Genomic DNA, 26,319 nt, shown 5'->3' with positions numbered 1-26,319 from the left:
TGTCCAGCTGCACTGGGAAAGTGTTTTTTTTTTTTTTTTTTTTTTTTTTAATGGGAAAGGGTGGTCAACGTGCACTCAGTAACCATTTCCACTGTTTTTCCGGTGTTTTTTGGCTATACACTGATTTCATATAGATTTTTTTTTGTATCAGGTGTTTTATCTTTTTTTATCAGTTAAAACTGGAAACCAGAAGCCCTAATTATGACATATTTCTTTTCAACTAAGAAGACTGAATGATGGCTCATTTTTTAAAAGTGGTTAACGTGCTACAATTTAAGGCAAATCATTAAAATCAGGCCCTACTTTGTCCCACAAATTATAGATTTTGTAAGATAGTGAGCTGTGCAACAGTTCATTTTATTCATTGGTAATAATGTTCACAGGTCAGCAATTAACACTATATTGTCTTACATTGAAACTTCAATTATTAATGACATTAATATGTAAATTGCAATACAACTCCTTTATCTTCAATTAAAGGCAAGTGGAATTTCTCTGCCATTCACTGAGGTTCCAAACTGTTACCATGCAATAGCAGCACAGTACAGCTTGCATAAACACACATTATGAAAAAGCAGATGATTACAGACCTACATATGTACACATCCTCATACACTGAACTTCTGTTTGAAAAGTTATCAAAGTTTGATAAGCAGTTCTCTAGTATCTAGATATATGTAATTAGAGACACATGTACTACATAAAGATAGAAGACTAGCCTTCATTCTGATATTCTAAATAACCTGAAGCATGTCCTAATCGAGTTTCATCACAATTGCATAAGTGTTCTCAGATACATATATTAAACTCTGAAGTGGGACACACCTACATTCCTCTTCACTCTATCAAGTATATTATTATTATTATTATTATTATTATTATTATTATTATTATTATTATTATTATTATAGTCCAACCCATGTGTCATTTGTCAGGAGTCTTCTTAGTGGGTTTCTATTTTTCTTTTCTCAATGAGGTTCTTCAAGAAGAATTCACCTGGCAAAATACAGGAAATTCTCATTAATGAAGTTATCAATAGGGCAGTATAACAAGGAGTCTGTTACTGTTTACTTTTACTGTACCTTGTAAGTCAATTATTCCCATTTCCAGTAGGTTAAGAACAGCCTTCCTGGTGACCTAGAATGCTTGAGTCATGCAAGATACCTTCACTGACAACTTTAGATATTTATGATAATAGTGACATAACTGCTTCAGATCTTTGTAGTGATCTTTGGAAATCTACTTGTTTTTATTTTTCTCTTTGAAAAGAAAGACCCAGTTGATTTTAAGCTCACCAAAACTGCAAATCGTTCAGAAGTCTTTAAGATCTAAATGCCTATCTGCACTGAAAAGTGTGTGTGCCAGTCAAGGGCTCACAAAAATGTAATTACTTTTCTAAACTGATCTGCAAGCTCCAGATGGATCTGTTACCTTTCAAACAAGTCAGGTACAATCCCTGGTCACGCCAAGAACACCTTACTAAATATGTGAACATTCTGGGTGACATAGAAAACACAAGAATTACAACCAAAATGAACTATCAATGACCTGTTTTCATACTACGTGTGATTCATATCCGCTAGTAGCCTGCGGTGATGAATATACCTGCTTTGTATGAAGAGCGCACTAGTGGTCCGCTTGCAGTGTACAGAAATCCCAGCTCTTTTCCAACATTCTCCCAGTGCTGAAACTTTTCAGGGCTAACGTACTCATCCACCTTTACAACACAAAGAAACACTTTTTTGTCCACGCTGTTCCTTTTATGGCTATGAAGACAATCAAAAGTAATAAAGAGCTCATAGCATCATCAGTTACATGTTTTATAGTGCTCTTTTATAATACAGGAAGCACTAACATTTGAATATTCACTTTCAAAACCATTACACCATTTTTTTATTATTTGTAAAAATTTAATAACTTTCCAATTTCCTTTTTTTTTTTTTTAATTTAGTAATTTGAAGTGTCCAGTTGTATTTTTAGGCTCAGCTCACCGCTACCACCCCTGCGCTGTCCTCTGAAGCTTGTGCTGTCAGCCGACTGCTTCTTTTCACTCTGCAGGCCCACTATGCAGCAAACCCAGCGCTACAGCGTCAAAGGACAACACAGCTCTGGGCAGCTTACAGGCAAGCCCGCAGTCGCCCGGCCAGTCTACAGGCGTCGCTGGTGCGCGGTGAGCCGAGGACACCCTGACCGACGTATCTTTCACACCACAGGTGACGCAGGAGCAGCACTGGAGCAACGCATAATAAATAGGATTGAATTCTATTTTTTCCAATTTGTCGTGCGTCAACTAGGGTATTGAGCAATCAGAGAACAGCTTCAATGCACGTTGTCCAGCAGGTCAGTGAAGCAAATTCCAAAATGACGACAGGAAAAAAAAAAATCATACTTGCTGTGGAGAAATACACAGAGCTTTATGACAACGATCATCACAATTACAAAGACAGAGATGAAAGATTATTGGAGTCCATTTCGAAGGAACTGGGTATTCCAGGTATGTATGATTTATTGCCATATACATTGAAATACCGCCAGAGAAGCCACACACAATTTCCACATCATGTTGACGAATATGTACCAGTCTTGATCAGTTTTGTCAATAGCAATTAACAGTTGTATAGATCTGGCAGTTTTCAAACCTGTTGCACCACCTCTGTGTCGCTTCTGGTGTGTACGGTCATGTTGCTGCAAAAGTTTTTATCTCCCAATTTTTAAAAATCGCATCACGTCTGATGTATGGCAGCCTTAACTCGGATGATTGGGATTACGTCTGTAATTTTGTTAAGGACAAGAAAAATCACACCAAACCTTTAGATGTCGTTTTGTAGGCTGCATGTACTGTCCTAAAGTCAGGCAATCAACGCCAGCCTCTCTCACTTCTGTATGAAAACATAAAGAAAAGTTCACACTGTAAAACTAGAATGTCAGCATTTAATTTTGAGATTGGCTCATTTTCAGTTTACGGTGCAAAGGTCACTATGACTGATTGGCACATCCCAGTAATACTCTTAATTGATCCTTTTCATCTTCTGCTAATATGATTCATATAAATGCTATAATTTGCCAAGTGTAATCCTGATCAACTGACAAGCCATGTTGTTTCCACAATATTGCCACCTTACAATGTACATTAAGGTGAGTCTATCCAAACTTAGTGCAAAAAACCCCCATTGCTCTTTGATAATTGTTACACATCATATTACAATACAATTTTCTTATTCTATAGAACACATACATTTTTTCACGAGGACCAGTATGGGAAAATATAATTCTCTAAATTTGACCCAACAAAGAAAGAAACCAAACATGTAACACAATTTTACCTTTCATTGTTGCATACACCTGTGCGTCTGTCTCTCCAAGACCCAGCATTATGGATGTTTTGGATAGAAGAGAAGGCTTTATTTTCTTGGCATGCTTCAGGACACTAAGAGATTGGTCAAAATTTGCTCGCGGGTCACGGACATGCCTAAAAACAAAATGTGTGGAGATCAGTCATCAGACAAAGAAAGTAAGACACACTGAGTGAATTCAATACAGACTTTGGGTACACTGGTGTTTACTAGCACAATCTGAAAAGTAAATATGGTGATAATGTCCATCAACATGTGTTGACTGTACATCTCTCTTAGATAAGTCTTAGAAGGTCTGATGGTCAAACCATGAGGTGAAACAGGTAAATTCCAGGTCATCCACTATTTGACTTTGTGACTATATACAAACCACTATCCTCCTTGTGTCTCAGTGTCACCCAGCTGCACTACATGGGGAATGTCCACCCCAGACAGATAAATAAGCAAGTGTACTTCTTGCATAACGAGATACCTTAAAAAAAAAAACACTGAAGCTGCCTTTCTTCGCTGGAAGCTTTCTATTGCACGGTATTGTGTCTTGACAGGATAAGACAGCTTAGTCTGTTTAAAACATTATTGCTCATTCCATCCACTAGCAGTAAATAAATGGGCTGAATAGGTTACCCAATAAAACACACTACAATAAAACTCCAGAAATCTGGTCGGGAATGTTTGTTTAAGCCTTGGAGAAAGGCTGCCATCTGCTGTGTGAAACTGTTTCTGCAGACTGAAACAAAGGCACTTCTAGTTCTGGAAGTTTCATTTCCTGTTCTTATTTTGATCTCCTGTGCCACTGGCGCCCTCTAGTAGCAGCACACCACAATACACACATTTAACAAAAACATTTTGTTTTTTGTGACCTAATTTCTGACATCTGTTCATATAACAATAACTGGTGCAGGCTTTGAAATCGCCTTATAAGAGGGTTGCTTAGCTTTCCTGCCATAGAGGACCTGGCAGCAACTGAAGGACCTTGGAGGACAAAACAGATTGGAAATCTGAGGGATCAAAACAAGTGGGGTAACTTGAACTCCTACAGACATCAGTAGCGTGCACATAAGCATTTTAAGTCACTGAGGTATTTAGTAAATATGAATAGTAGAAAGACTTGATGACAAATAATAACACAACAGAAAATGCACTATACAAAATAACTAACACATTCAAAATAATTCATCAAACTAAATTAAAAACACACTACTCAGTTAACTGGGCCCTCTTACCTCTGCAACTCTCTGACAGTCTCTACATTGTGGGCATAAACATCTAATCCAGACAAAGCAATTCTCTCCACAGCGTTTAGGTCACCTCTGAAATCAGGGGTTAGGCACTCCACCAGGATTTTTTGACTCCTATTAAAACATTGAACTCTAATATATTAACCTTGCAACTAGCATTCCCAGTTCCACACAAGAATGGCAGGAACTGTGTGGTAGCTTCATAAAGACACGACAAAGGGGTGGTTTAACCTAATTAACGTGTCATTCTTTGATTGTTCCTCCTCACATATGTAAGATGGTGAGTGGTCCATTGGGCTACAAAACCCATACTGATAAGAACACTTTAGTTATTTTAGCATGCAATAGTTGCAAGGATGATACAAGCGTAAGATAAGATTTCATTGCACAAACATTTCATTTCAGGCATTGCACAAATATTAAATCACATGCCATTGACTTTTTTCAGAGGTCTGAAGAATAACATTTGAGCCCTGAAGACAAGTTGACAAAGTTATGCATAATTCTTTTCAGAACAATCAAACATTTAGGAAGAGCAGAACTTACAAATGGAGCAAAAAAATGTAACTCAATTTCTGATCCAAAAAGTTAGAAAGACCGAATTAAACTTAACTAAATTGTCTTACATTTCTTTTAGATAAGTTACTGTCTTTGCAATATGTTCTGCACCTCCATCAGAAATATCTGTAAAAAAAAAAAAAAACACATTGTCAAATATCATAACCACACTTATGTGGATAACTAAACAATTGTGTCTACAAGTACCGTATCATTAGCTATATCAGAAAAAAACTAAATATGCAATATATTTAGTGTCTGGTATTGGTGATGGTTACAACTGGATGCAGCATTCCCCTCAACTCACCGTCTCTGTCCACGGAGGTCAGCACCACATAGTCCAGGCCCCACTCAGTGATGGCCTTCGCTGTGTTGTGTGGCTCGTTGGGGTCCAGTGGGGGAGGGTTTCTCGCGGTTTTCACAGAGCAAAATCTGCAGCCTCTTGTGCAGGTGTCTCCCATCAACTGGGGAAACAACACAACTCTTTAGCAAACATTGTTCTTAGACATAGCTCCTTCTACATTCAAAGAGGTGTTCTCTCAATCCCTGAAAACAGTGAACAATGTGGTAACTGTTTTTCCACTGTTTCAGAACAACAGAGATATGATTTTTTTTTAATGGAAACATACTTATTCCAAAAAGGAAATGATTATACCATGTCAATACACATTAAAGTTACATTTACATGACTCCTACTGAAAATAATGCCCGATATGATTGCAGGTTGTACTGAAAAATGTAGGTTGTGGATTAGACAGAGCTGATAAATAGTAACCTGTAAAAATATGCCAGAAACTAAAATGTATTAAAATGCAGTGAAATACAAACAGATTTTAAATAGCACTTATAATCTTATTTAAAACTATGTCTCCCACAATACCTTGATTAAAATGAATCAGTCAATGAAATCCTTTATCCAAATGAACCAATTGAGAACAAATTATCATTTACAATGACCACCTGGCAAGAGGTCCACACCATCACCAACTAAAAACTTACCATGATAGTTGCTGTAGCTGTGGCATATTCTCCCCCTCCCCAACACTCTCCAATGTTTGGGCACCTTGCCTCTTCACATACCTATGGACAAAAACTACATTACCAATTGTAAATAGGAATTCAGCTCATAGCCCTCTCACAGCGTAACAGAAATACTGCACGCTACAATGAAAAGCCATGCGACTCCCTATTCATAAAATAAAAAAAAAAAAAAAAAAAACTAAATCAACTACTGCTTCCTCGTACCTGTGCTGCAGGTCACATGATCTAATTTCACCTATATCTCTCCAATGTGTTTGACGTACAGCACAGGAAGTGACTGATCAGGCACCAGGAAGCAGTAGCATCTTAAAGAATTATTTGGTAGTATAATTTGCTTACTGTGTGCAGGTTTAAATTCCGCAATGTGTTCTTCAGTTTATTGTAATTTTTCCCTATTGGAATCGCAGTCTTCAGCCAAGGAGGGAGTCTTAACCTATGGGAGAAACACATTCATGACCCCTCCCTGGTAATATAAGCCATCTGTATTTATTATTTTTTTAGCGAAAGAAAAACGGTCATGCTTTTAAAGTAGGAAAAGAAAAAAGTGTCAATCCCTTTAGTGGCAGTAACAGAGATTCCACTATATTAAGGTTTGTAAATTCTTAATAGTGAGCTACCTCCTTGTTCTTAAAAAACATTTAGGATGAGCCTGTCCTAAATCTCATTTACCTCTCTCCTTTCTGTCGTTTGAGGTTCCCCTTGTACTCTTCCCATCTGTTTTTATCAGACAGATCGCCCGATATAAAATCCTGGAGATCGGGTCCTCCGTCCAGCAGCTCCTTCTTGTCTGGCAATGAACTGGAAGCCCTGACTATGGTAAAAGGGCTTGTACAGACCTACGATCAGAACAAGGTTGTGGCATAATTCCATCAATATACGACGTCTAAAGAGCAAATTCAAAACAATTCTGTTTCTGCAACACCATATTAACAAAAACACAACGATGAGTGGATGTGACCACTGTTGACTGTCATTAGCTGTAAAATACAATAAAGTCACTAAAGTAAAACAAATCGTAACTGGGAACTGTGTATTAAAGGAGTGCTGATCAAGGTTTTAAAATGCATGTTCAATATTAGGACTAGCAATATTATCACTGATCCTTCACTTCTTCGGTTGAAGATATCTTGGTCCTCGGCTTACATTTTATACCGTATATGAAAAATTAAAGCTGCTACCTGACGATTACATGTATTGCACTTTGAACTCATTCCAGTATTCACACTACAATGGGATCAACACAAGCAGGTGACTTTGCAAGTTACCAGAATGCAACAAATTCAATTTATATTACAAACGACATAAAATATAGAACAAAAAATGTTTATGTATGTATGTATTATATATATATATATATATATATATATATATATATATATATACACACACACACACACATACATATATACATATATATGTAAAATCCAAGCAAACCATCTACTGTATTCAGTTTTTGTAAGAACTATTAGACTCCAATAGGTCGTAAACATTTGTTAAAATTGCGTTGCGCTTTGATTTTTTATTGCAAGGCCCCATCGTGTCCAAGATACCACACCTTGTTGCTCGATGTCTTGTTTACTAAAGTTGTTTCAGCTGCCAACACTTGGTAACTCCCCCCGAAGTGTTACTATCTTCAGCTGCGGCAGATTAATATGTGTCACATACGAGCGAAATGTGTGCTCAGGAAAGCAAAACACCATATATAAACACATTAAGAAAGATTACATTTTTACAATTTCATAAATAGTAGTGTATCTGTAACACTGATACTACTATTTTACACAAAACACTTCGAAACCTGACACGAATACGAAGTGCTCCTCACCTAAGGAAAACTGAAATAAACACAAGTAAATCCTCGGTCCACCAAGTTAAGTGAAACAATTTAAGAATTGCACAAAAAAAAAACCCTCCGTTGCACTATACACTTACCGGTCCTATCACAAAATCAAGTTCCTTTGATTTCCACCACAGCCTAATGCCTGGATGTCGATTGACAAACTGTGCGTGTTTAAATAAAGCCATTTCTAACGATGACTATAAAGCCTAGGAAAGCTATTTCAGCAGCAGACCCTGAAAGTCAACTGGATAGCACAACAGTAAATCTGAATTCGATTAAGCCTGACTGCTAAATATTTTATGGCAACTACAGAAAACGTATAGACCAATAAAGATATGTGTATTCTAGACAGGGGGGGAATAATTAAGGTAGAGTTCACGGTGTGTGAGACTTAAATTTAAGAACTGTCACAAATCAGTTAAAAGGGTTTTATTCTGGGCTCTGCGATCGTTCGATCGTGTCTAAAATGTGCACCAAAAACGTGATGACGTAGAACGTCGGGAAGGTACAATTGCGTGCAGGCGTCGGTCTTTCTTCCTTTCCTCCATCGTCAGCGAGGTAAGAATAGAAGAGTGTAATAGTGGTGTAGGAAAATCCAACGTAATCTATAGAGATTGTCTGTGTGATGTGAATATGATAAACGTAATAAGAAAAGACACATTGTGCCAATAACGATGGCTTATGTATTTAGGAGTTTAAGGAACGATGGACCCCAAAAAGCAAAATACTCGTCAGACGCTCTCATTTTAGCAGTCAGGCCTATATCCCATGGTTTCAATAGCCTGTCATTCCAGTTCTGAATTGTATGCGACGTATAGTATATTGCGTATACATTGAAACAAGCCACGTTATTTTATACAAGCCTTAAACAGCATTAAAGAAAATCCAAGATGAAACTATAATTGAATTAATACACATCATGTAAATAGCAAGTATTGCACATACGGTCTCAACCAGATTTCCATTAGTTCGCGCTCCGTGTTGAAATGAAAGTGCTGCAGTAGTCGCAATGTTAGTTGCATTTCATACCAAGATAAACTTGCAACAGAGCAGTCGAAAGTTCTGTATGCCTGTGTTTCAATTTTTCAGATGGTAAGTTTTGTAATGGGAGCGCCGTGTAGAAAAGCACGATAATGTTTTATAGCAGGTCAGAATTTTTAGAGCAGTGTTTAGAAGTAAAGCTGAACGCTTTTTTTCCCTCTCAGAATGAAGACCATTCTCAGCAACCAGACCGTCGACATTCCAGACAACGGTAAGCTCGGTTTGCCGTAGAAAATGTTTTTTACTCCTCTTAATGTACTGTCGAAAATGCAACTTCCGAAGGCCTTACGTGTTTTGTGCGTTTGTATTTGCAGTCGAGGTGTCCCTGAAAGGGCGCACAGTGGTCGTGAAGGGACCCCGCGGAACTCTGCGCAGAGAATTCAACCACATCAACCTTGAGTTGAGCCTCCTCGGCAAGAAGCAAAAGAGGGTAAGAGAGTCGGCACAGTGCTTGTCATTTGCATTGTATAACAGATAACATGTGTACAGTGGAAGGACACCACTGAAACCAAAACCTTTACTATAAAGTTCTAAAATCAACTGTTTGTTCTCTCAAGTGAATCTGTTTGCTTGAAACCGTGTCTGGGATGTTGTAGCCATACATGCTGGGTGCCCAGCAAGAGGCCAGTAAATATTTAACCAGCTTACTAGCCCAGATGCTGAATTTTTCTGCATAGTGGTTCTTGGTACACATTGGATAACATTTTTTGGGAGTAAGGCATGGTTAGAAATAGGAAAGTGTTACAGGTACCCCTTTCTGTTCTTGCTGTGTCTGATTGACTATTTGCATAAATATGCTAAATGTTTAGGTACCCGGCAACCAATGTTCATGCGTCTCATCTTGCAAGGTAGCTGTAAGTACTTTATTATGAAACCAGATTCAAAATACTGTTGTGGTATTAATATAGTTCCCAGCTCTTCCTTGAAAAAGGTAAACATTTTTAATATAAGATGGCATTGCAATTCCACCCATGTCAAGCCCAAAGTGTTAGTAGTGATGAGTCTCAAAGCTGTGCAGGAAATGCAGGATCAGTGCCTGCACTAGTGCCTTGTTTCGTTAATTAAATTCACCATTTACACACAACAATATTGCCAGTTTAATCCCATTTATACAGAAGGCGTTTATTCTCATGTTAACAATTTGCTAGTGTTCAGTACCGTGATCAAAACAATGATGCTTTAGTACCTGCTGTGTTGTTTTTCACTACTTTCTGAATATCACAATAGACTGTAACAAATCATAATGAATCCAGCCTTTGGGGGCTCAGTCAGTGGTGTTGTGATCTTATCTTGTGGTATTTGCCTTTTCAGTGATTTTTAATTTAGCCATCACTTGCTTTTTATTATGCACAACACCGCGCATCATTAACTTTTCTACTGTTGTGGAATACACATTAGCATCTTGCACAGTGCCCATCGGGTTATGCGTTTATCTCTTTTGCCCAGATGGTCAAAAGCTCACTTGCTACTTTCGGACCAATTGCTTCCTGGGTCACTTGCCATCTTGTTGGATTTCTTTCTTCAGTCAACACGTGGCAGAACAGGAAATTGCGTTTACTTGGAAAAATAAAATCCACCTTGAATGTAAAATGCAGTGTCAGTGGCGGCATTGTGGTCTACACTGAGAGCCATTTCAGTACTGGCACAAACCTCTGGAATGCCTCAAAACTGAGTATTGCTTTTGTGCCTTTTGCAAGGCAACATGTCACAGAATTAAGGAATACTTATCACATCCGTGTGGCCAGAAAAGCTGTTCTGTCAATTTCCTGGTGGAGTAATGCATTGAAATGTATTGGAGAATGAATATATATTTTTAATACTAATCTGAGCTATAATTACAGTTGTGCTATTGGTGTTCTGCCTTGTGATACACATGAAAGTGCAAGTTGAATGGCTTATGAGGCAAATGAGAGCTACAACCATGCCGCAACTTATTCTTCAGTAAAAAGTCAGCCTTATAAAGGGGAGCACTACATAGTTAGACAATTTAACAAGCTGATAATGGGTGAAGCAGCGTTTGCACAGTACATTTAACTTGCTCATATATGCTTTACAATTAATGCAATTTTATTTTTTCTTCTCAGCTTCGTGTTGACAAATGGTGGGGTAACAGAAAGGAGCTTGCTACAGTTCGGACCATCTGCAGTCATGTTCAGAACATGATCAAGGGAGTCACGTTTGTGAGTGCTGTCGCATGAAACTGTTTACTATTCAGCTGACTGCAAATGCTTATGCTGCAGTTATTACAAATGTCATAAATCCCTGTAAGGGAGTTGTTTGAGCACTAATCGGAGCCCTGAATGTCTTTTTATAGGGCTTCCGTTACAAGATGAGGTCTGTGTATGCTCATTTCCCCATCAATGTGGTCGTCCAGGAAACTGGGTCTCTGGTGGAAATCAGGAATTTCTTGGGAGAAAAGTACATCCGCAGAGTACGCATGAGGCCGGGTAGGTATTTACTGTGGCTTCACGATCTGTGCATATGAGATTATAGCATTTACCCTTTGGCTTGTCATTAGTCAAATTCAGTTTCTTACAAAATGTTCTACATTATTTTGCTTTCTGGCCTAGTGTGTTGATTTTATCAGAAAAAAACTGATCTATTACTTTTACTGTAAAGTCTTCTAAAATGAGGACACCAAGTTTGTTTTAGACTGCATTTCAAGGATTGTAACAGGAGCTTTGGTAAAGATGTATGAAGGTTTTTGCGGTAGTATAACCTTTACACATTTATTCTGCCTGTCCATAGAATCTTAACATTAAACTTTTTTAAACTCTTTTACCTGCTCTATATTAAAGTGCCAATTGTCAACACTTTAAAACACAATACCCATCGGTCAAATTCTACAATAGCTAGCCCTTTGAAAGGATAAATGCTGACACACAAGTTTGTCAGGCTAATCTGTAACAAGTTCAACGTGGTCCAAGTAGTTACTGCTTAGTTTGGTTCACAATTTGTCTACTGTTGTCTAACCCTTTTACATGTTACACAGGTGTGACCTGTAATGTTTCCCAGGCACTGAAAGACGAGCTGGTTCTTGAAGGCAACGACATTGAGCTGGTGTCCAACTCAGGTTTGTGTTCAAAGTTCTGTAAACTTAATTTATGAAAGAGATGGCCACTTGGTTTGGTTGGTTTAATTTGCTTCAGACTGCAACACATCACTTTTCACTTTGGATGAAGTGCCAAATTGCCAGCCTTTTACTTTCTACTAGGGGTGCACCGATAAACATTTTCTTGGCCAAAGGATTTCTACCCATATTGGCCAATACCAATAATGGTGCATTTAAGCTATTGTAAACTAGGCGTAGGGCCTATATTTTAAACTGTTTTATAATTTTATAGATTTTAAATGAACAGGTATTGTATTCATTTTCTAAAGTAAATGCAACAAATAAGTATTATATTGTGTGCTTGAAAGTAGTTGATACATTTGCTTTTACAATAGTTGCACAAAACTAGCATTTTGCATTTGTACTAGTAAAAACACTTCTGTAATACGTAATGTGACTAACTTTTATAGCCACTTTCTATCCAACATTGTGCATTAGTCTACCTGTACTGTACAGTAGAGAAATTTAACCTGTGCAATGTCAACTACAACAATGTTTGTTAAATTCTTTTAAGCATACACTACTTAAATGCAGAGTAACTAAGTTGTTAGTCAAAAAAAGATGCCATAAATTGTTTCTGGTTACAAAATTCAGTCAAACTTGAATTTGTTACATAATGAATGACGGCACATTAATCCGTTTATGGTTAAATGCCGATTACACCCACAACCAGATTAAGCAAGATAAACAAATTGAATGCCCATTTTGAAGTACATGGAACAGTATAATAACACTGTGTAACAAAGTTTTTTTTTTTTTTTTTTGTTCCTGGGTAGTAAGTGTTATTTCCTAATTGCTTATGCCTCAAAAGTGTAGAAAATGGCTGCTATTCCCCACAAACTTCGCTTTTGTGACCAGGACAATGATATTTCAGATATTTCAAAACTATCACTATTTCCAATGGTAGAACGACAAAATGTGTGTCTTTTCGTTCACAAAGTCAGAAAAAAAACATATGAATCCAAATTAACATGTATTTATACTGTTTCCCCTTATGTATACATCCAGACGTACAAAAACTCGTCAGCATGTTTTGAATTACATTTATGTAAATACAGTATAACACAGTATAATCGTAAATCTCAAAAAACTACTCGCTTCTAAGTCGTGTAGTCTTTGTATTACTATAGTATAAATACATGTTAATTTGGATTCATATGTTTTTTTTCTGACTTTGTGAACGAAAAGACACACATTTGCCCGTTCTCCCATTGGAAATAGTGATATTTTGAAATATCATTGTCCTGGTCACAAAAGCGAAGTTTGTGGGGAATAATAGCCATTTTCTACACTTTTGAGGCATAAGCAATTAGGAAATAACACTTACTACCTAGGAACAAAAATTGTTACATAGTGTAATCAGACAGTATTCTAATGAAGAAGACTTGTTTTGCTGTTCAGATGCTGAGTGTGTTGAGCAGCAAAAATGAAGAAAATTGAAAATTGTCTCTAAATCTTGGATTCCTCAAAATAGCAACCCTTTGCCTTAATAGACACAAGGCATTTGGTTAACAAGTTTCAGGAAGAAATCACCAGACATGTCTTCCCAGCTCCTCTGCAGCAATTCCCAGAGATGTAGGGCACTTGTGGGTAGCTTTGCTTTGACTCTTCTGTCCAGTTCGTCCCATACAAGTTCTGTGGGATTGAGGTCTGGAGACTGGGCAGGCTAGGTCATTAGATTGAGTTGTCCTTCACTTTCCTTCTTCGCCAGATAGTTCTTGCACAACTTTGAGGTGTGTTTTGGGTCATTATCTTGCTCAAGAATGAAGGACTGCCCAACTAGCCATAATCCTGATGGAATGGCATGTCACCAGCAAAGCAACCCCAGACCATGACACTGCCTCCTCCATGCTTGACAGTGAGAACCACACATGCAGAACTCATGCGCTCACCATCTCTGCGTCTTTCAAATACGTGGCGGTTGGACCCAAATATTTCAAATTTTGATTAATCGGTCCATAAGACCGTCTTCCACTCCTCAAATGTCCAGTTTCTGTGTTTTTGGCCCAGGCAAGTCTCTTCCTCTTATTCTGTATTCCTTAACAATGGTTTCGTTGCAGCAATTCTTTGTTAGGCCAGCTTCATGCACTCTCCTTTTGAACAGTTGATGAAACATCTGTACTTCTAGTAGCATTTAGCTGAGCTTGTATTTCAGGGGCGTTAATTGCCGGTTTCGCTGACTTGTGGCTCGAATGACTCAAACTTGTTCTCCGATTCTGAGGTCATCCTTGGCCTGACTGACCTTGTTCGGTCCACGAGTGCCAGTTTCTTCAGATAGTTTGGTCTTGACCACAGCAGTTAGTTACACTTGCAAAGTTCTTGCAAATTGTCTTAAAGATCGACCATCTTTTTTTTTTTTTTTTTTTGCTTAACTGAGTGTATGTTGCCATTTTCATTTGCTCCCTTACATTCAGGAATGACAAACTTGTGCCTATGCTAACTTATATTTATAGTAATCATGGACCCTCGCCTGTTAACAATAATTGGTGACAAAAGGTTAATTAGGTAATATGCTAGTTAACTTGACCATTTAAAAGACACTTAGGCCAGTGTTCTGACACTGCTTTATACACATTTCAGACTTTTATCTGATTTGGGCTTCAGACTGAAATCCTCTTGCTTTGGGTAACCATTTCATTGAAATTGACAAGATTTACATTTTCTTAAATTGAATTTTTGAATGCATTTCACTTATGACTATCAGCTTATAAGTACACGTATCATAATTAAAGTGTTTATAGACAAGTTTACAGTTTAACGCTTAGATAATCATGAAAAACCTGGTTTCAAGCAGATGTACTCAAACGTTTGACTGGTTACGTATGTGTATTTGTGTAATACATATTTTTTTTTATTTTTACATGCTGTTGTCATGGTACTGACACCTATACTAATTGTTTTGTAAGCACAAATGTTCTTGCTGGCACCTCGCAGTTTAAGGTCATTAACAGTGTCAACACATTGGTAGTTTCTTTCAACACAGTGGGTTACCCCCTAGTTTTCATTGTCAGTGTATATAGTGGCTGGATCACAGTTTTGCCAATATGTTGAGGAGAATTTATTCAATAGCGGTATTTGGTTAAAACGTTCTTTTAGCAAGATGAGAGTACAAGAATGTCCATGTGATGGATGTAGGTTACGGTGGTCTGCTTTTTCATGTTACAGACCTGGCACAAATTTGTTATTTTACTGCTTTGATGGGGCTTTGTTGTCAATCTTCAATTAGATCAGGAAAACTTGGTGGTCTCTGTTTTGAAGGGGGGTATTTTAGTAAATCTGTGTTAAATTGGTGTGGTCTGGGACCATTTGACAGTGCAGCAGTAACTTGGAACTTAATTTTCCTTAGCTTAATATAAAGTCTATTGTAAATTCTGAGGTGAAACCTAGAGTTAAGACATTAAAAAAACTTTGAGTAGGTTACTTTTCAACAGTGTGTGGTTCTGACTCTTTTTGTGTGGTGTTTCTTTGCAGCTGCCTTGATCCAACAAGCAACAACGGTCAAGAAGAAGGATATCCGTAAATTCTTGGATGGGATTTACGTGAGCGAGAAGACCACTGTGCTTGAGATGACTTCTGATTAAAAATGGCTTTCATTCAGGACTAAATAAATTTGCCTTGGAAAAACAAATTTCTTTTCTTTTGCATTAATCAAATGAGCTCTGAGGAGGTGTATCTTTTAGTGACCTGCTACTGCAGGCAGTCATACAGGGGGTAACAATGGGTGTCCCATTTCAAATATAGAAATAACTTGATTACTTGCCAGCAGATTTACCCATGTAATAAATTTCCAACCTATTAATCTTAAACCCAGCATAAAATAAACCTTCCCAAAAACAATTGTTTCCTCAGAACATACCTCTTGTATGTAGTAAGCACCTGTTTCCAGAAATGTTTTGCCACTAGGAGGTGCCCCTTTTCTAAATCCATTAAAGCATTGCATGAAATTAAATGCGGCTGTGCTTGACTGGAAGGGTTAAAGGCCGGGACAGACGAGCGGTGCGGTACCTCCGGGTATTTTTGCAGTGCGATAACAGTAAAGTGTTGATGCTCATAATGCATTGGATTGAAATTTGCAACTTGTCTAGGAGTTTTGCCCAGCAGTGTGTAGATAGATATAGATAGATATATAATGTGTGAGTGTTTGAAGATGCAGGCAAAAGAATATAAAAAATAAATATATAGTATATACAAAAAAGAAATAAATATTTGTAAATGATGTACAAGCTTAATTATTTTTATGGCTATATAGCAAACACATAAAAGTAATCTGAAAGTACTGTACAGCATAAAATGGAAGGAACTATAACAGCAGCAAATACATTTTAAAAATGTACAAAAGGTAAAAAAAAAAAAAAAACAGAAATTCCAGTCAGGGTGAACAGTGTCATTCTAAACAATGGTTTTAGACATGAATTAAAAGTAGGCTATTCAGAACAACAACAACAAAAAAAGCTTAAGAATCTAGCAAACAAAATGCAGACACAACTGCAAAAACTGTTAAACTTGATGTCTTTTGCAGTTTAAAACTTAAAACTAGATTATGATTAAAAGGTTTTAAACCCCTCCTCATATTTACAAATGGCTGCAGCAAAAAATATGCCTTCAGTCATGGTGAGCTCCAGGTTTATTGTGAGAGATGGGTAATTGCATTTGTTTTACAGTACCTGGGAAACTGCCAACCAGGGCACTCGACCTGGTCATGTGACAGTGTCACTTGAGATGGTGTTAATGAAGACATTGACAGCAGTGGGAGGGCTAGCGAACATGTAGTTTACAAAAAAGGACCAGACAGCTTGTGCAATTACTCTTTAAGTGTACAGGTTTTGGTGCATTCACTTTATAGCAGAAATCTAAATACAGATGTATGATGTGCTAAAACCAGTGCATGTTTATGTGTTTATCAGATTATAGCCAAATTCAAATGGTGCAAGATTGGTGCAAAATCTATATATATATATCATGTGTTCTGTATAATGTGACAGATGGACAGACACGATCAGCACATAAATACCTTTTTTTTTTTTGTTGTTGTTTTGTTTTTTAAACCCTAAAAACTGGCATTGCTTGACCCCAGGTAGCTTTCTGCTTGGGTGAAATTAAATTGAACCTTATTTGGCTCAATTTGTTGAACAGACTTGTGTATAACAGTTGCACTAAATACAGACAGACACATACTTACATACTAATTACATACAAAAATAACAACTAACATTGTGGCAATAAGAGTTTTTTGGTGTTTTTTTTTTGCATTAATTTTAAAATCAGTGTTTTTTAAAGAAGCCTTAGCAAACTAGAGTTTGATTCAAATATAATTTAGATTGTATTCTTTTAATTAAATATATTATTTTGTATTGAACACATCAGATTCATACGTGCTGGATACACTAAAATGCAGTACAATTTAGGAGAATCCTGCTTAATAATAATTAAAAAAATATCATGTCAATTATTAAACATTATAAAACAATTGGAAGCTAGCAAAAAACTATATGCACACACAGCTGTGTGCAAAAGTTGAAAGCGCCTATGAATATTAGTATTTTGGATTTTTCTTACTTATTTTTCATAATTTTGAAAGAAACTATTTTTATAATAAGAAAAAACATAATACTGAAATTCATAGGCAGTCCCACATTACTGTATGTAGGATGTAGAAATACAAAGCTATAAATGGTTTAAATTATGTGCCACACAACCAATTCAGTACTGAAGCTTGTCTTCACAGAACTCCATTTAAGATGCGTTTGACTCACTTTTCTCTCAAGCAAAAAAGAAAACAAACAAAATAAACAAAGCCTTTAACTCGAATTACTGCAGAGCACTTAATTTACTTTCTTCCATTCAATTCATCCTTTTAAATGCACTACCAAGGCAGGAGTGACTAGAAAACAACGATGTCTCTTATATAAAACCTGTGTGCAACAGGCCCCATAAGGGAGGGAGTGTTGGATTTCAGTATGGCTTCTTTCGTTTCTTTTTGTGAATGAAGAGCACTGAAACACACAGTGCAACAGTGATGAGAAGACAGACCCCAAAGAAAAACAAGGGCTTTCTCTCCAGTATCAAGGCACACAGTAAACAATTTTTCTGCGTGTCCTTTTCCTTACAAGATTGGACTTGTTTTTCTGAAAGAAAGCCATTGTTAGTGACCAGTTGGCTGTAGAAATGCACTGAGGCCTTGGAGCTTGATTTGTAGTAGTGTGAGTTGAACAATCCAAACTGTGGCATATGCTTATCCTGTAACTTCCAGCTGTAGTATCCTTTGATGTTGATATGATCTTCTTGATGTGCTGTTGAGAAATGGGGAAACAATCATCAACAGTCAATTTTAAAAGCATCAGATTACTTTTATTGATGACAGTACTACAGCTGCTCCCTGCTATGGGGAAGGGAGGATTTGATCCGTTGGCATCCACCCAAATACAGTACATGCAGTTACCATTACTTTTGTGGCATTTTTTTGTCAGGCCATTGTTATGCTTACTTGCATTTGCACTTCAAAATTACACCGTATACACAAGGGTATCACCTTTAGTGTTATGTGTGTTTTGAACTAGAAATAGGTGTGAAAGAATGAATTCCCTTAATTTGCAACTGTTCCTAGTTACAATCAAGTGTTATAATTCAAGGTTGTATAAAGTGTTATTGAAAATGTTTTTTGTTTGTTTTATTTTACTGTAATGCAGGAGTGTCCAATCCCAGTCTACTCCAGGTTTAACAGATACAATTATATAATCAGAGCCTGGGTGGAGGATTAATTAGTTTAATTAAATTATTTGGAACAGGATTGCAACAAAGACCAGAACTGGGAAGGCCAACTTCTGACATCCCTGTCGTAATGGATTCCTCTTATTTTATGTAGCTTTCTGCTGAACTCATTGTTTAATTAAAAATTCTAACGCACTGTATAGCAGTTAAATTAACCCTCAATCAGATTAGTCAGTATACATAATTAAACTCACCTTTTAACACCTCTTCAATGTAATGCCTTATATAAAATGTTCTGAGCTCATCTGTATAAGATGTGTCATCTACCCCGTTGGCTGTAATGTAAAGGCCTACATTTCCATAGCTGGCCTTAACCCAATTTAGAACTCTGCGAATCCCCCAGGGTACCACAGATAAGCCCAGGGGGGAGCTGGGCCAGGTGATGTCTGACATGAGGTTGCTGTCACGGTCGTGTTCGTACCGGCTGCCGTTCTGCCGCTGGTATTTCACCAGCCGCGTGGTGAAGTGGTTCAGGGCCACAAAGTCAGCTGCACCCCTGACTGTTTTCTTTTCCTTTTCAGTGAAATACGGGAGTGTGGACCGGGACAGCCCCTCTATGTTCTTCTCCTGCAGGTAATGGCGCATTGCGGTAGGGTAATCGCCAGTCCTGAAAATAGGCTCCATGAACCAAGACAGCTCAAACTGCAAGTACCTCTGTACAGCAGCAGCATGAGATGGCAGATATGGATTGGCGGGTTCGGCCCAGTCAGCGTGCAAGGAGAGCGATACCATTCCATGTTGCTGGACTCTGTAGTGCTTGTCATACAACTGCCAGACCATTGCGTGCGCCATTATCAAGTTGTGGGCAGCTGTGTATGTATCACTGCTACTTACATTATAAGCATGACTTAGGCTATTGGGTTCATTCACAGTGATCCACAGCCCAACCCATTCCCCTAACTCTTTAAAACACAGGTCAGCGTAGTCCCTGAAGGCATGAGCAGTGGACCTGTTGAGCCACCCCCCAGCGCTATGCAAAGACAAAGGCAAGCCAAGGTGTTGGTGGTGGGTTGGATGGTACAAAGTCACCATGGGCTTGATGTTATGCTTCAGCAGCTCTGTAATCACACACCGGTAGTATCTAAGGGCTTCCAAGTTGATGACCGACAGGCCACCATTGGGTAGAATTAGGGACCAGTTGAGGGCGAACCTGTAGTGATCGACCTTCAGCTTCCTAACTAAATGGAGATGATTTCTGATGGCACTGAAGGCTGTGCATTGGGCAGACCGTGTCTTCAGCTTGACACCACTGATTTTGTGAAGACCCCCGTCTCCAGTGATGTTCCAGAGGTACAGGTTAGGATCAGTGAATTGAGGAGAGTAGGGTGTGAGATGCACCTGTGGTTTAGGATAAAAGAGTGAAATTAAACTGGGGAAGTTGAGTAGGGCTTCTGAGAGTTGACAAAGGGCAGGGGTATCAGTTTTTGGCACAGTCAAAGTTGACCATTGTCTTTTCTAGGACTGTGGGAAAGTGTAAAAAGGTTAAACACATCCTGCAATAAATATGTCTGGAATTATTTTTATGGACCCTTGTTTACAGTTAAGGCAGGTGTTGCTGGGTAATGTAATAATATGATAATGTCTCAGTGGTTTTAAATCTACACTTATTCAAAGATGTTACAAAATTGTGATAAATATATTACCATACATTTATCTAAGCTGAAACCACCTGGTAATTGTCTAGAATAATAATATTTAGAGATTAAAAGGGAGTGACAGGCAGTGCATTGTAATACTGTTATACTATCAAGGGGCTCTGAGATAAGAACAAGAAACAATTCCTGAAACTAAATTACTGCATTAAACACGTCCTGACATTTGTTATGATCTTTACTGGTTTTCTGTCATCGGCAGCTGTTGCATTATCCATATAAATGATATCAATATAATTCCAAGCACTGAGGGCTAACTAAAGAACCCTGCAGTACACAGTATACAGTAGATACACATGCAGTTTTGACTTGCCTGAAGGGTTGAGTCTGAGACCCCCCACTGAAAGTCACAAGGAAATTGACCCCGAATGGGTTGGTTTATCTCACTCCCTGGAAAGCCATGCTGTTTGATAATCTGTTTGTAGAAAAGAGCAGAAGTTTTGGGAATTCTCGTTTTTTCTTTACTATTGATATCCACGTAAAACAGCCCCCTTCGGCTATTGTATGCATATTGCCACTCAAAGCCATCAACCAACGACCATGCTGTGTAGCCAAAGACGTCCACACTGTCATGTCTAATAGCTGAAAGGAGAAAAAAAACAACATTTATTTAAAAAACCTGTACATCTTTTAAAGCAACTCGCCATGAGTATGAGACAATGAATCACAGTTATCTCAACTGATGCAATACAATACAATACAATATATTTGTATTTTTATATAGCACACTTTATGCCATGGCATCCCAGAGTGCTGTACAAAATTAAAAACAAAACAAAACACCTCATGTACAATACACTCTAGATACAACCAATTATATAAAAGCACATTTAAAAAAAAAAAAAAAAAAAAATTCTAGACTTAAAAGAACCCAATGTTTCAAAATGCCTGATGTCAACCGGAATGGATTTCCACAACTAATGTATTCTTCTGGTTGAGAGTGCCCGAATATCTTTTTCTGTTTCAGTCATTGCATCCTGGTACATTTGTAAAACTCAGAAGTAAAGCACCCCTGTGGCCTCCAAGAGTCTTCTCTCTTAGTTCTAGTTCTAAGTTCATCTGGTACACCATTGTGTAGCTATTACCTGTCCCCCAGCAAAACTGCCCTCTGTGCATGTAACAACTTCAACATTTGTTGTATGTGGTATTTCTTACTGATGTATTTCTTAAATCTAGTAGGAGCAGAGTGTTGTAAGGGGACAGGTTACACTGTGGTGTACCTGCTGACTGAGAGTCACTTTGAAGCTTTAAACACCAGGATATGATGAAACAGAAAAAAATATACAAAACAATAACGTGACATTTCAGACCCCTAACAAATTGTTCTTTGAATCAAAAATAAAAATAGTAAGAATGTTTAAAATTCAAAAAAATGCCCCTCATTTAATGTATAGAAGGATGACGTTTACTGTTGACAAATAATACTGCTGCCAAAGCCTTCTACCCACCTTGCAATACCTCATTGATAAACTTCTTCATCAGATAAATAGCAGTGGTGTCTTCAGTTGTAACCTTGTGATCTGTGAACCATCCACTCTCCACAATGAGAATCCTGGGATTGTTATATTCCAGTTGTATCCAGTTCAGAGCCTGCCTCATGTTGAGCGAAACTTGTTGGCCTGACTTTGCAAGAGCTGAGCGTAAGTTGTTGGGTCCAAAGGAAAACGCAAAGAAGTCAGCCGTTCCACTGATGTGTTTTTTCTCGTCTTCCGTGAAAGAAGGGATAAGGCCTTGGCTTTTGTTTTTCAATACAGCAGGGTAGTCACCATTTCCAAATATGGGTGCCGCAAACCAGCCCAGCACAGCCTCCATAGACTGTTGGCACCTTTCAACATTGACAGGATTCATGTTCCCTTTCCCAGGCACAATCCAGTGGGACCCCAAAGCTATTGATACAAACCCACCCTGGAGTTTGCGAAAATGTTTGTCATATGTGTGCCATACGTTTGCGTGGGCCTAGAAAAACAGAAATTTTTTTTTTATTCATGTCCGCTTACTATAGTGAAAACATTTGTTATACTATTCCTATTATGTAATAATTGTCACTGAAAGCATGGGTATGGGTTGTGGGTTTACATTTATACATGTATGAATGTTGAAGTTATATATTTGAGAATATGTGTGCATTATAAGACTGCATTATGTTATTTCAAATGTAATAAAAATATGTATAAAAAAAAACAAAACAGAAAAGATTAGTAGAATGTCTTGTTTTGTTTGCAAATCCTGTAAAAGGCTTCTTGCATTTTACTGTAAATTGTATTACAAACCACCTGTGGGCTTGGACTAATCTGTTTACACTCCAAAACAAGGTCTCTGAGAAATTAAAAACAAGGCTAGCTTGGATTCTTATTGGCTGGAAGTAACAATTACATGACATTGTAAAGCAATAATGTCCAGGAGGTATGTTTCTGACTCAACGTTGGATGGCTTTAGCTGTGCACTAAATACACACTTTCTTTTATGTAGTCCGTAGGATCTGTATAATTCATTAGACCTCCTTTTCTTCCCCCTCTTCCTCCACCACCGCTGATCTCTCTATCTCTATTCCGCTTGAATCCACCACCCTCTCTCCTTCCTCATTCACTCTCTCTCCTGCTCTCAGCACATCTCTACTCTGACACGCTCCTGTCACGTCTTCCTCAGCAACGTGCAAAATTCGCCTCTTCCTCACTAACTACTCCATGCAGCTCCTAGTTCAGAACCTCATATTGTCCCGCCTTGACTACTGCAACTCCCTCCTGGACGGCCTTCCTGTCTCTGCTACCCATCTAAAACTCTGCTGCGTGCCTTGACTTTTCCCTTCCTTGTTTCTCCCACGCTACATCACTGCTCCGCTCTCTGCACCTGCTCCATATCGATGTTCACATCCAATTCAAAACTCTTGTACTCACCTATCGCTATCTTAAGCTTTCTGCTCCCTCTTATCTCCAGACTTCTCCAGATCATTTCTCCCTACACCCCCTCTCACCCCCTGTCCCGCTATTTCTCCACTCTTGCCCCACAGTGGTGGAACGACCTACCCATGGATTTCAGGACTGCTCAGTCCCTGACCACCTTCTGACACCTCCTCAAGACACACCTGTTCAATAGCATCTGTAACATCACAACTCTCGACCATATTGGACTATACAGCACCTAATTGTACCAGTACTTGTATCAGCTTGTATTTGCACTGAACTGCTGCTTACCCTGCTGCACGTACTATATCTTGTATAGGTAACCATACTCACATTTTTATAATTGCTCATATAAGTAAATATTTACTATAAGTTTTGGCTGCTCTTAGTTAAACTCACTCTTACTTATAATTTACTGTATTCTTTATTTTGCTCTTACTTGAATTTGAACTTACTGTACTTTCATAACTACTCTTGTCTATATTATGATATTCTGTAATGTGATAACTTGTAATGTGATATTTTATAATGTGATACTTTGTACTGTGATTTTTTGCAACAAATGTAAGTCACCCTGGATAAGGGTGTCTGCTAATAAATAAACAAACAAACAATTATAATAATAATAATAATAATAATAATAATAATAATAATAATAATAATAATAATAATAATAATAATAAAATTAATCTTGCAAGGGTTCTGGCAAGATTAATTAGCATTCTGACCAAGTTTTTTCAACTTTGATTTAGTCACTCATTAATATGACACAAAACAAGCATGTCTGTAACATTAATTCTCTGGATGTAAATTTCAAATTATAGCTATAAGATACATTTACAAAGTATATCACCATGTGTAACAGGACGGCTGTAATGTACCCAGACAAGACCCGGACGCTGACAAAGAGGCAGACAGGTACTGGATCAGAATGGCTTTTTTTCTCTCAATACGACACAGCATGGGGATATGCGTCATTTAACAATGGTTATGTATTCAAGCCCAAAAAGAGCCTAATGGCTAAGAATTACAAGTGATCGGAACAATGTATTGATACTGGTGTTAAAACGACTTTAACAATGATTGATTTCATGTTTTACTTACTAACTAATACAGCAATAATACAGCTTATAACATAGAAGTGTCATCCTGACTCACTGTAGCTCATTATTGACTGGTTGTTTGATTTTGTATGCATTGAAGGGACAAACACAAGCCACAAAATCAAATAGTAACAAGTAACATCAATGTAAACAAACACGCTGTGTTTTTCTTAATGCATCAGCAAGCACAAAACATCCCAATTAATAAGACTTGTATTCCATTATCATTATATTTTAATTTAATCTAACATTTAATAACTGCAATATTGTAAAGGGCTTTTATTAAAAGTGCGATAAAACAAATGTCTTGTAAATTGGGAAACTGCAACTTAAAAATGGAAGTTGTCATTTTTACATTTTGCTTACTGTTGTGCGTTGCTTGCAATTATTTTGAGTGGTCCTGGGTTCTATATTTAAGGATTATTTCCTAATTAGAAGATGGACCAATAAAACAAATACCATAAAGATTACTCATGAGCTGTAATGTTATTGAGTTATTGGAGGATTAAGCACAGACAAAGTCCACTATCAGAACATTAGTTTACCTTGATTAGATTGTGTACCACTGCAAAGACAGCTGCAGAATTCCCTGCTTCTCCGGGAGCATGCATACCTGTCCCGTACCCATACCAAGCAACCAGATAAGGATTGTGGATAGTAACCCAGTACTTGACACGGTCCCCAAAGGTCTCAAAACAAAAGGCTGCATAGTCATTAAAGATATCCACCAAGCTATTACTCTTCCATCCTCCATACTTTAGTTGAAGCGCTAGGGGCAGGTCCCAGTGGTAGAGAGTAACTATAGGCTCAATATTAACCTTTTTTAAGGAATCAATAAGCTGGTTATAGAACTCCAGACCTTTCTTGTTGGCATTCTCCAATGTTCCGTTTGGAAAAAGCCGTGGCCAGGAAATAGAGAACCCATAAGTCTGTACTCCTAGGTGCTGAAGAGCTGCCAGATCCTTTTGCCACAGTCTGTAGCTGTCACTGGAGCTGTCTGCTGTGGTATTGCCAAACCTGATGTATTGGGAGTGAGTGAAGTGGTCCCAGATGGAGGGACCTTTGCCATCCTGGTCCCAAGCTCCCTCAGTCTGAAATGCTGCAGTCCCAGCCCCCCAGAGGAAATCCTGAGGGAATGTGTCATATAGAAAGAGCTGGGTTTCATTCAGAAGGTTCAAGCTTGATAGTCTTCTCCACACAGATCTTCCATCCCCAGGCTCACAAGCAACCATTCCCATGCAAAGCAATGAGAAAACTAGATGTCTTAACAAACCTTGGCTGTACATGGTGAATCAAAATGCACTTCAAATAAGTGGAGTAAAAAACATGTTAACAAGTAAATGAAAGGTAGACAAATAGGCTGTGACCCATCCGTGCAGTTTCTCTCCATCTGTAGAATGAACTGCTGGTCTGCCTTGTCACTGCAGTAGTGAAAAAAAGCTTTATGCTCTGTCAATGATTAGCTTGAACTGTGAGCCGAAGGATGGGTCACAAGGGGGAACTCTGCTTTAGGGAGGTGTCCTTGTAGCTACTGGGACACTTCACTACTGTGGGCTGTTCAAACACAGCCATAACAATGGAACAATGTGATTACCCACTGCACATCAATACAGTTTAATTCAGGTACATTTTGTAAGTAAACATTCATACACTTTAGTGTAAATAAACTGTGGACGGGCCTGCTTCAGTGTCTGTGTTGATGAAAAAAAAAAA

The 26,319-nt window shown here is 38.0% G+C and overlaps 3 protein-coding genes across 4 annotated transcripts; 1 reads left to right on the top strand and 2 right to left on the bottom strand.

The window, feature by feature from the left end:
- Positions 1 to 338: 338 nt before the first annotated feature.
- On the bottom strand, positions 339 to 8,375 carry lias (lipoic acid synthetase). 2 transcript variants are annotated; one of them, XM_041265287.1, is made up of 11 exons: positions 8,123 to 8,371; positions 6,860 to 7,026; positions 6,530 to 6,623; positions 6,149 to 6,229; positions 5,457 to 5,613; positions 5,218 to 5,275; positions 4,577 to 4,705; positions 3,324 to 3,469; positions 2,809 to 2,879; positions 1,606 to 1,717; positions 339 to 996 (listed from the first exon to the last, which is right to left on the bottom strand). In XM_041265287.1, exons 1-11 carry the CDS (start codon positions 8,213 to 8,215, stop codon positions 944 to 946), a joined length of 1,161 nt encoding a protein of 386 aa, XP_041121221.1. In that variant the 5' UTR covers positions 8,216 to 8,371; the 3' UTR covers positions 339 to 943. The 2 variants fall into 2 exon arrangements, with proteins under 2 accessions (XP_041121221.1, XP_041121229.1); XM_041265295.1 differs by lacking the exon at positions 4,577 to 4,705 and having other exon boundaries at positions 8,123 to 8,375.
- A 188-nt stretch (positions 8,376 to 8,563) lies between these two features.
- LOC121323957 (60S ribosomal protein L9) lies at positions 8,564 to 15,811 on the top strand. The gene is made up of 7 exons (XM_041265307.1): positions 8,564 to 8,588; positions 9,236 to 9,282; positions 9,386 to 9,501; positions 11,156 to 11,251; positions 11,386 to 11,518; positions 12,064 to 12,144; positions 15,655 to 15,811. Exons 2-7 carry the CDS (start codon positions 9,237 to 9,239, stop codon positions 15,762 to 15,764), a joined length of 582 nt encoding a protein of 193 aa, XP_041121241.1. The 5' UTR covers positions 8,564 to 8,588; position 9,236; the 3' UTR covers positions 15,765 to 15,811.
- A 1,712-nt stretch (positions 15,812 to 17,523) lies between these two features.
- On the bottom strand, positions 17,524 to 25,838 carry LOC121326482 (beta-klotho-like). Its single transcript, XM_041269807.1, has 5 exons — positions 25,152 to 25,838; positions 22,052 to 22,559; positions 20,917 to 21,185; positions 19,146 to 20,289; positions 17,524 to 18,473 (listed from the first exon to the last, which is right to left on the bottom strand). The coding sequence occupies exons 1-5, from the start codon at positions 25,836 to 25,838 to the stop codon at positions 18,136 to 18,138; spliced, it is 2,946 nt and encodes a 981-aa protein (XP_041125741.1). The 3' UTR covers positions 17,524 to 18,135.
- Between the last annotated feature and the right edge of the window lie 481 nt (positions 25,839 to 26,319).

Source organism: Polyodon spathula, chromosome 1 (assembly GCF_017654505.1).
Source record: "Polyodon spathula isolate WHYD16114869_AA chromosome 1, ASM1765450v1, whole genome shotgun sequence".
NCBI lineage: Eukaryota > Metazoa > Chordata > Actinopteri > Acipenseriformes > Polyodontidae > Polyodon > Polyodon spathula.
This window is presented reverse-complemented; position numbering and strand designations above follow the sequence as displayed.